The sequence below is a fragment of the Fusarium flagelliforme genome, assembly GCF_020744385.1.
Source record: "Fusarium flagelliforme strain FIESC 12 MPI-CAGE-AA-0113 chromosome Unknown B0J16scaffold_1, whole genome shotgun sequence".
Lineage (NCBI taxonomy): Eukaryota > Fungi > Ascomycota > Sordariomycetes > Hypocreales > Nectriaceae > Fusarium > Fusarium flagelliforme.
The window spans coordinates 2,600,573-2,610,807 of NW_025763503.1; the positions used below are offsets into that span (position 1 = coordinate 2,600,573).

Here is a 10,235-nt window from a genome sequence, read left to right on the forward strand (position 1 = left end):
CTGCCAAGAGTTGTGATTGGCCAATGCGGGGTGTGTCTGCTTAGTCATGATTTCTTGGTGTCGAAAATTGATCGTCTAAACCACCGACAATCAGCTTCACCACATCAGACAACCACCGCCAAAATGCAACGCCACGCCTTCCGTTCGGTGTGCAGCCGGACAAGGCCAGAGCTCGAGCAGGCCTCGGATGCTCTCCGAAACTATGCCCGCCAATTCTCGACTTCACAGATCCAGGCCGCCGATGGTCCCAGCGCCCCGAAGCCGGCCGCTCGTCCCGCCCGTCCAGCTCAGGCTGGTGGTCCCAAGGTACTTGATATAAAGAGTCTGCCCATGCGAGGCCGGGGAGGTCTTCGGGGTCGTGGTGGTCTTCGTGGACGAGGTGGATTTGCTGGCAGGGGAGGGTCTTCAGCTGGGGATCGCTCATCCTCGCCTGTTCGCACTGGGTCACCCATGACAAGAGGTCGAGGCGGCTTTGTTGGTAGAGGCCGCGGTGGTGGTGGAGGCCGTGGGCGTGGTGGACGCGGTGGACGTGGTGGCCGAGGAGGAAGAACCGGCGGTCGAAGGGACGATGAAGAAAACAAGGATAGAAACAGGGACCGAAACGAGTTCAACCAACTGGACCCCGATGAGCAGTCATTCGACGACAGCATTCGATTCGGCATGCGCTCCGAGTACAGACCATCCCTCACAATTGAATCTATCAACGAATTCGCCCCTGTTGCACCAACCACTATCTCCGGAAAGTCAGCCACCGTTCTCCAGAACCTAAGCGTTCTCGGTACAGCGGACCACGTCGGTGCGCCACATGCCTTCCAGGCTAAATACTACGCCTCCGAGATCGAGTCCAGTGGCATTCGCTTCTTCGCCGACCCAGAGGCTAAGAAGGCCGCCGAGGAGCACCTCCAAGAGAAACTCAAGGCCGAAGGCAAGGAGTCTACCGGCCCCATCATCACCGACGCTGAGGAGTCTATCCGTCAGGTCATCACACAGCGAGCTATCCAGGGTCAGCACGAGACACCCAAGTTCGCATCAGACCCCGTTGGAGTGTCCCGCTCATGGCATCTCCGATCTGAGACGTACTCTACCAACGACGTCAACTCATTCCAGACAAAGTTGACGTCTCTTCTGGAAAAGAAGGGCGCAGCTGGTGGTAAAGGTGGAAAGGCGCGCGCTTAAAAGAAATCTGTATTAGATCTTAGGATCAGTGTACACTTGTCACGATATGTAATACTACAAATATTCTGCATCTATCCTACAACCCCAGTCTGTGGATCTATAGTTGACGAATTGTCTGTGCCTCTTCCTGGTCAATCTCCTTCATCTTCTTGTCCTGTACCTTTTGCAGCTCCTTCTCAGCCTTCTTGACGATGTCAGGGAGAACAGTGCCTGACTTCTTCCAGTCCTTGAGGGTCTTTTCGTGTCGTGATCGAGCATTGCGGATGCGGTCCTTCCACTGCTGAACAGCCTCCTTGATTCGTCGCTCGACATCGTCCTTGCGTTCTAGCTCCACCTTGAGAAGAAGCTCAAGCTCATTGTCCTCTGATCGCTGAGGCTGCTGGTTGAATTCCTTGCTCGATTGAACCGCTGACATAATGGGCTTGATATATTCCTTATCGTTGACCAGTAGTGAAATAGCTCGACCAGATCGGGGAACAACCTGAGCAAGCTCTCGGAGGGGGAACGTAGCATCGGCGCCCTCCTCATCTTTGACAGCAACAGGTAGCGAACCCAAGTTTGTAGGGTTAAATCGTCCACCATGAATCATACCCGCCAGCTGAGTCTTGAAGTGTGCATCGATGGGTTGGTATGCAGCAATAACAGCTGTAAAGTCGAGAGGATCCTCTGGGTCGGGCATAGGCACCTTTGCGGTGTCATATTCAGCCTTGTTCATGGACCCCGCAGCCGCCTTCGCATTGGCAGTGTTGGGGCTGTTTGCAGGTGCCGTGATCTTGCGCTTCTTGAGAAATGAGGGAGATGTGCCGAATGCGCGAGGGCTGGCGGCTATCGAGCGGAGAGGAGCTGGTCTAGTTGACTGTCAGTCGATCAATTGCATGATTTAAGTGAGGTCGTAGAGAAACAATGTATGGCGGGACGTACCCCTCTGAGCGCACCAGCTGGCGCAGACAGGTCCTTAGAGGTGCATTGACTCGTGAGAGTGACATTGTAAAGAATGTGTGACAGATAAAGCAGTTTCGGGTATTTCGTAGGTCTTGGTGAAGATCGAAATTCCTGCACGACGTCAGTTTGATGGTGGGTTCTGCTAGTGATAAGATAAGACATACTATTCTAGGACAAGAGTGTAAGTGGAGGTGTTCCGAACATATCATCAGCTACAGAAACAGATGGAAGAATACAATGACATTGAAATTCAAATCGGGAAATGATGAGATTAATAACGTTTCTATTCTTCTCTGAAAAAAGAGGCGAAGAGGAAGATATTTCGTCTATTGTTACATGGCTATCCACTCAAGTTGTCCAGTTGACTTCAACAACTCATTGTTGAACAACAGCCCACAACTCAAAACCAATCGAGTTCAGACTTTGGCTCTCTTCAGAACCCTGAGCTGCTTTCTAGGTAACTGAATTCGACATGCATATGCATCTGGCCCCCACATTCAGTCTTACTACACCACCTTGTTAGTCTGCCCCGCAAAGACGTGGCCAAAAAGGATGATATGAGCGCTTCTTCCAAGACAACACCACATCACACACGTCTTTGATCGTGGCAGGGTTCGAACCTGCGGCCTGCTGCGAATTACATGCGAATGTAAAGCAGATGTGATAACCACTACACCACACGACCTGGTTAAGTTGGTGGTGTTTGTTGTGGAATATACGTGTTGCGCCCCGGGAGGACGAAGCACCACCACGTGTTCACCGATTGAGATATCACCGAAACAGCTGCGAATCACTAGAAACAAGTGATTTGGAAAGCTTAAATCCCGGAAAACTTATCGCTATTGCCGTCAGTCTACAGGCTGAGTTGACGATTGATGCTATGGGTATAATGGACCTACCAGACATCTTTCAGAGTTCAGCCATGGCAACAAAAGTAATCAATCAAGTAACTCGTAGTCAAATCAGTTTCAAGGGGCTTCTTACAGATTCAAAAAAGATGATGTGTTCGTAGAGATACTTTCATTGGCTTCAGCCGATCGTTCGCGCATGAGAGCCAAGTTATCTCGTCTCTTGAGTTTTTGACGGCTAGGGACTCTGGTATCCTGACAACTATATACACAGGATCTAACAATTATAGCATGCAGAACATAAACGCGCTCTTACTACATTTTCATACGGTAACTTATCTTTCGCGAATACTTGCCTATTTAGTCCATATGAACGGCCCGGTCAATCGTTAAAATATGGGGAAAGCTTGAGCAATTGCTAAGTTGGAATGCCGGAGTCAAAACTGCTTGAGGCTAATAAACGGTAGCAAAGACAAAAGATGCAATGCACTGACTCATTGTAAAAGAATTTCTCGGCGACTGGCAGTAACAGGCCGTGCCTCTCGTTACCGGTTCTGCCGGAGCCGATTTTGGTGTCCAGATTAGAGATGCCGGCTCCGGGACTTACCCCACACAAGCTCGGAAGCTTTAACAAGACGTCACCCCGCCATCACTAAACCAACTTTCGATGGCCATTACATTTCCTTTCATCGACAGTCAATAATTATAGCCTGGCCTTCTTGACTGCCGATATCTCCAATTGATTGACTGTGATATTCTCAATTGACAGTTTAAACAGTCAAGATGGCTCTACTTCAACGTCTTGTTGCTCCCTCGGCGCGAGGTGCGCTGCGACAGTCCCCAGCTATTACCTTGATGATTACGCGAAAGGCATCTAACGCCGCTCCTCCAAAGGTAACCAACTAACTGCTCACGGGTGACTTAGTTGGATACAGACTAATGTTCTTCAGCTCAAAGATCCCTCTCTTCTCAAGCAGGATGTCTGTTACGTCAACGGCGAATGGGTCAAGGCCAAGTCGGGCAAGACATTCAAAGTAAACGGTGCGCTCCAGTCTCTGCCGCTTATGCCATCGTGCACTAACAATTGTAGATCCCTCCACTGGCGACCTCATCGGTACATGTCCAGAGTTCGATTCCAAAGACGCTCAATTAGCCATTCAGGCAGCCGCCGATGCCTTCCCTTCTTTCCGCAATAAGACAGGTCGTGAGCGTTCTAAGCTGTTGCGCGCCTGGTACGACCAGATGACCGCCAATGCGGAGGATATCGCAAAGATCATTACATGGGAGAATGGAAAACCCATTGCTGATGCTAAGGGCGAGACAACTTATGCTGCCAACTTTCTCGAGTGGTTCAGCGAGGAAGCTCCGCGAGTATACGGTGATACGATTCCCAGTTCGGTTCCTGGAAATCGTGTCTGGACCATTAAAGAACCTGTTGGAGTCTGCGGTTTGATCACACCGTAAGATTGCCTGCCATTTACTTGGAGTTAGATGCTGACCTCCTTAGATGGAACTTTCCCGCTGCCATGATCACCCGAAAGATCGGACCTGCCATGGCCGCAGGATGTACAGTTGTCGCAAAGGCTCCCGCCGAGACACCCTTTACTTCACTAGCTCTCGCCGAACTAGCTCACCGCGCAGGAATCCCCAAGGGTGTCGTGAACGTTGTGACTTCTCACGAAAACACTCCTGAGCTGGGCGAGCTTCTTACTTCCGACCCCACCATCCGCAAGGTCTCTTTCACCGGTTCTACCGGAGTTGGCAAGCTTCTCATGAAGCAGTCAGCTGGTACTCTCAAGAAGCTCTCGATGGAGCTTGGCGGAAATGCTCCTTTCATTGTCTTTGATGACGCCGACGTCGATGCTGCCGTGACCGGAGCTATCGCCTCCAAGTTCCGATCTTCAGGCCAGACTTGTGTTTGCGCTAACCGAATCTACGTCCAGCGCGGTATCTATGATGAGTTCGTGTCCAAATTCACCGAGAAGGTCAAGTCTTTCAGCGTAGGAAACGGCTTCGACCAGGGTGTTACACATGGACCTCTGATCCACGATAAGGCGATTGACAAGGTCGAGGCTCATGTGAAGGACGCTGAGAAGAAGGGTGGAAAGATCACCATTGGCGGCAAGCGACTCAACGATCTTGGTTCCAACTTCTACGCCCCTACCGTCATCCGCGACATGACTCCCGAGATGGACATGGCTTCTCAAGAGACATTTGGACCTGTTGCTGGTCTCTTCCCCTTCGAGACAGAAGAGGAGGTTGTCAAGATGGCCAACAACACCGAGGTCGGACTGGCAGGTTACTTCTTCTCTCGCGATCTGGAGCGTGTACACCGTATCGCTGAGTCTCTTGAGGTGGGTATGGTTGGTGTCAACACTGGTCTCATCTCTGATGCTGCTGCGCCGTTTGGTGGTGTTAAGGAGAGTGGTTTCGGTCGTGAGGGATCTCTGTACGGTACCAGTGAGTACCAGATTACAAAGATGATTACATATGGAGGCATGGGTAAGCCTCTTCAGTCATAGGGGTAAGGATATAATAAAGCTTAGTTTATTATTTAATAAAGAATAAGGACGTCATAAGATTAGACCATGAGAACGTATCCAAGACTCTTGGCGTATAACTTGGCCGTCAAAAACTCAAGAGACGAGATAACTTGGTCATTCAACTACAACTTAGCGCAGCCTGGGACCCTTTGTGTCCACTACCCTGAAACTTAGAGACATCTTTTTAATACTTTTTAGAAAATGCTTATCTTTTCAAGCTAGATAAATAAATAGTATATAACAGTATGAAAGTTGTGCCTCATTGGGCCTCAAAGATTGTTTCTTGGTATCCCATATCATCCCAAACTCCAAACACCTCATGCTGATTAAGGATAGTAGTCCAGCCATAGACATTTTCCAGTCATTATCCCTCAATATTCATTCATCTGTATCTGGTCTGTTGTGCCCGCAGTGGCAGTTGGCGATCCAATGTGTGGAATGCCTGTGTTCGAGGAGTGTATGGCATCGCTTGAGCATCAGGTGTCTTCATGTTGTGCATTTCCCAAACACCTCTCTCCTTCGGCTCTGAAGTCGTGGATCCCTCTTCTTCTTCATCGTCGTCAGAAACATCGTTGATCTTGTTGGGAAGCAGAGCGTAGATTGAGAAGCCGAGGTTGCAGAGATAAACAGCGCTATGCAATTGTCAGTACAGTTCAATTTCATCTTCTTAAAGCGCAACTTACAGCATGTATACACACACCACAAGTGAGTATTTGGCAATCAGGCAGCTGCTGTACTTTCCATAACGCTTTGAGATGTCGCACCCAACACGGTAGTACCAAGCTACGGGTGCAGGATATCGTGGGTCGGCAAAGTCGGGTCCGATAGTTCCGTAGGTGCTGACAGTGTAGAGAGCGACCAAACTCAGGTTGATGAAAGTGGCAAAGATCGGGTACCAGCATCTCATGATAAATGCTGTGAGCTTGCCAAGAAGGAAGAAGAGCGAGATAACCGAGATGGCCACATTGAAGTCGGTAAAACTTGTTCATGTTAGACAATATTCATTTGATGGCCTTTCAAGGCAACTTACGTTCTTGTCCAGACGAGGGCAATCTTGGGCAGAGGTCGATGGTTGGCATATGCGTAAAGAATCATGGCAGGGTTTGAGTTGAGCGGAGGATCATGCTCCCAACCAATCCTCCACATGTCGCTTCGGTAAAGATCAGGCTGAGAGATGCCAAAGATGACCAGGGCGGGCACAACTCCGAGCAACTCAAGAATCAGCAACCACCATGTTGCCAGTCTCGCTGGACGGGGCCATTTCCGAAAGAGAATTTTATACGTCCGTGACTTTGCTGGTTTATCCATGCGCTCCTGAGATGAGCGGCCGAAAATGGGAAGCTTCATCTTATCGGAGTTGTATATCTGTCTGATCTTGTTTAGGTGCTGGCTGTTGTTTCGTTTGTCGTTGGCTGCTAGCGGAGCAGCTATAGTTGATTCCACATGCGATATCGTCGCAGAGCCTTATGAGTAGTTGAAGCTCTTCAAGTTTGTTCCTCGCTATGGCTGGCCTGCAGCTTTGAATTTCAGTTGAAGATGAAAAGAAGCCGTCCAGGTGGCCAGGTTGGGGGTGGGCAGCCGTTTAAGGGCCTTCAAGGCGGCCAGCAGAAGTGCGACGGATCGGCTGAAGAGGGAACTGCATACGAATACAGTAAACTAGTGAGGGGGCCGCAAGGGTTTCCCCAGCTGTGAGAGGCTCATGGCCTGTGAAGAAAACCGCTCTACCACTGCAATCAGTGTGATGCTGTGTGAAAAGGGCCTGTGAGCGGCAACCAAAAGGCGAGAGGCGGGCGTCTGCAGTGACACTCAGTATGCCAATCACTACCAGCATCTAAAGCGCAGCCAATGGTGTTGCAGAGCTGCTTGGCCATCACCACTCGTCTCCTCTGTTAAGCGCCCGGGTGGAATATGGTGAGATGCGCGATGCTGACGAGAGGGCCCGATTGGCTGGGCACGAGGTTGGAACTGCAACCTCATGAGTCTGACTGGCCAATCAGAATGCGAAGTGTATAGTTGAAGATGTGCCTCCAGAGTCCGAGTTGCTTTCACAGCAGGGATTTAAGCCGCCATCTTTTGCCATCAAGTGCTCGCAGATTCGAATCCGATGTGATCTTCCCGTCCGGAAGTACGGCTTGAACCGATTTTTGCATTGTATCCATATGTTGGTTCATGGCCAGTCTGGTCAAGTTTTAGCCGCCTGCTACTGTCTATCAGTCGAGTGATGGACGAAATGGCACCAGTTGTGATATTCAACATACAATCATCAGCCGTGAGTTGAACCATGAGGAAGGTCAAACCATTGCGATAAGACTTTGTATGAAGAGGATCCTGCCTCAGTCATCAAATGTGAAATGGGTCAGCTGGCGGCTAACTGTAGCAAAAATGACGTTCTTGCACAACCGTAAAGTCAAGAATTATACTTGGAATATCTCAGCTTAATGCATGTTGTCAATTCAGGCTCTTGGATCTCTTGTTTCTTCTTTTCTTTTTTCTGCGTGAGGGCATTCCCAGTTGTCCTCAGTGTTCCCAAGTTTGGGTTTAGATGCGTTGAGACCTCTGCACATCTGACCAATGTTCTGGCCATGGAAACAAATCAGAAGAGATTGCCTGCGGTCAAAAGCCCATGGAAAATTCACATTATCGACCAGAAGGAGATCATCAACACTTGTTGCAGCTTGCATACTTCCAGTACTCAAACGAATGACTGAGGAGACCCAGATCCTCACAGTTCTCGTGAATGCCAAGAGTCAGTGACTAAGCGAAATCACGAACGTAAAAATCCAAACTCAGCGAAAAGTAAAGAATGTACTTGAACCAGCCACAACGTCACATCACCACTTGGTGCGGTGGAAGCTCCGCCGTCACGGCATCAACGGAGTGGCTGAACGGGAACGACCCGTCAAAAGAATTGATTGATGACTGTATTTCAAGCAGTCAACCCAGTCAGTGGTCTCACCACAATCACCAAGCGATAGGATCCACACCGCTTCGGAATTGGGAAGTTCTGGGCGCTTCATGTGTTCTGTTCTGTACGTTAAAGCCGTGGGGGGCTCCAAGGCCAAGTCCAGGCTGAGCTTGAGCTATAGATCGGACAATTATTCTGCACAAAAGATACCATGTCGGCCGAACGAACTCTATTAGTGACGGATGATGAACCAGATATAACATTACGTACTTCGTGGATACCAGATGGTAAAGTTTCCGCTTCGGCTTGAAGTCCAATATCATTGTTCGGAGGCTCACTTCATGGGCATTTTCTGAAGCCAACATTCAAAGTCAGACTCTCTTGCAGCCAAGAACCAGGGGTCAGACTTCGAGACCGTGTTCTCTGAAGACGCTTGTGAACAAGTTGGATCTCTGACAGGGGGGTCCAACTGAGGACGTGCGACAAGGTGGGTTCCTTTTGAAAGCTCCCAAGGCTCAAAGCGTGGTAAAACAGACCGTTCTAGACCTCGCAGATCGTCATGGGTATTTCTTGATGTGGGAGAGTAAGTTCCACGCATCCGTTCCACAACCATTTTGCCCGTCGTTCATTGCTTTAGATCGGGAACTTTTTTTTTTCTCGCCCTTTTTTCTGGTTCTTTTTAGCTGCTCTCTTTTAATTAGTTGATGACACTCGCGTCCCCGAAGCTTGGGTTGGACGTCCGTTATCTTCTCTTTACGGATTCCCCTTTCTTGATATATGCGTACCTTGAGCTAGAGGTTAGGTTACAAACTGCGGCAATAAGAAATGCGTGCCTCGGTAGTTTCGTTTTGCTTTAACACCCCACCCCCTGTGAGCCTCAAAGACAGGTTTTACCAATGCCATTGCAGAGTCCCTCAGGGTCCTTCATTGAGGCTGTTTTGTTTGACTCTTGTGACAAGTCATTCAATAAGTGAAATGAGAATACAAAAGCTTCCAGTCTGTTATAGTCTGTGGGATTGAAAGGAGCGAAAGAACCAGCATCCTTGCATCGCATTGAAAGACCCTATAATGGCAGCCGAAGCAGCCAAGATCACTAATATTGGTGCCGAGAGGTTGCACCGATGGTTCCGCCGCCGTTGATGTTTATAAGAAACAGGGATCTTTGAAGGCATCGTGCATCTTCTGGTGTAAAGCTCATCCATCCGTCCGCTTCTCTGTAATAGCGTCCCATCTCGATAAAACCCGACGACGAGGTACGAATCACGCGAGAACAAATAGAGTCGGGATCTATTCGATACGATACGACGAGGATCGACAGAACAGGAAAAGAAAGGCCTGCGTCTGGTGAAGCTGAACCAGTAGCAGCCAAGATTTGCCAAAAGTCAAAAGCTTGTTCGAATGCCCATGTCTTTTTTGTGAGTGGTTGAAGACGGTCTTGAGCGGGGCGGACCAGGGCCGGTCTGATATCTGTTTGGCTTATTCTGTTTCTGTGCGCCAGAAAAGAGGCCGGTCGCATACCCAATGTGGAGACAGTTCAGATCGCGGATTATTTACGGATAGAGAGGGAGAGCTTCAGAACCAAATTCGTAGTTGGAGGTGTTTTGGCGAGCTTGACGCAGGTCCGCTGAGGTTTCAATTCGGAGAAGGTGGGTACTGGGCTGTAGAAGCTTCTGGGTGCTGTAGCCACCAGTGTTCCTTCCTTCTTAGGTTCTTTCCTTTCCCGCGTATTAGTCTTGGGTAGTTGTTGATATCAGCACCACAATCATGAGTTTTCGTCGGATTAGAACCCGGTCTGCAGGTACTCTGTACTGGACTGTAAAG

The 10,235-nt window shown here is 49.4% G+C and overlaps 4 protein-coding genes and 1 non-coding gene across 5 annotated transcripts; 2 read left to right on the forward strand and 3 right to left on the reverse strand.

Annotated features, from left to right (window-relative positions):
• The first annotated feature begins 50 nt into the window (after positions 1 to 50).
• On the forward strand, positions 51 to 1,246 carry B0J16DRAFT_327654 (uncharacterized protein). The gene has a single exon (XM_046126122.1). The coding sequence runs from the start codon at positions 124 to 126 to the stop codon at positions 1,174 to 1,176; it is 1,053 nt and encodes a 350-aa protein (XP_045988814.1). The 5' UTR covers positions 51 to 123; the 3' UTR covers positions 1,177 to 1,246.
• A 27-nt stretch (positions 1,247 to 1,273) lies between these two features.
• On the reverse strand, positions 1,274 to 2,162 carry B0J16DRAFT_377631 (ribosome recycling factor domain-containing protein; the record flags this gene model as incomplete). Its single annotated transcript, XM_046130855.1, has 2 exons — positions 1,274 to 2,024; positions 2,098 to 2,162. The coding sequence occupies 2 exons, from the start codon at positions 2,160 to 2,162 to the stop codon at positions 1,274 to 1,276; spliced, it is 816 nt and encodes a 271-aa protein (XP_045988815.1).
• A 555-nt stretch (positions 2,163 to 2,717) lies between these two features.
• Positions 2,718 to 2,803, reverse strand: B0J16DRAFT_t45. Its single transcript has one exon. It is a non-coding gene; the product is annotated as a tRNA-Val (tRNA).
• Positions 2,804 to 3,572: 769 nt separating this feature from the next.
• B0J16DRAFT_296103 (Aldehyde/histidinol dehydrogenase) lies at positions 3,573 to 5,622 on the forward strand. Its single transcript, XM_046124431.1, has 4 exons — positions 3,573 to 3,860; positions 3,917 to 4,007; positions 4,057 to 4,426; positions 4,474 to 5,622. The coding sequence occupies exons 1-4, from the start codon at positions 3,750 to 3,752 to the stop codon at positions 5,486 to 5,488; spliced, it is 1,587 nt and encodes a 528-aa protein (XP_045988816.1). The 5' UTR covers positions 3,573 to 3,749; the 3' UTR covers positions 5,489 to 5,622.
• Positions 5,623 to 5,891: 269 nt separating this feature from the next.
• B0J16DRAFT_377633 (uncharacterized protein) lies at positions 5,892 to 6,856 on the reverse strand (the record flags this gene model as incomplete). Its single annotated transcript, XM_046130856.1, has 3 exons — positions 5,892 to 6,141; positions 6,193 to 6,489; positions 6,540 to 6,856. 3 exons carry the CDS (start codon positions 6,854 to 6,856, stop codon positions 5,892 to 5,894), a joined length of 864 nt encoding a protein of 287 aa, XP_045988817.1.
• Between the last annotated feature and the right edge of the window lie 3,379 nt (positions 6,857 to 10,235).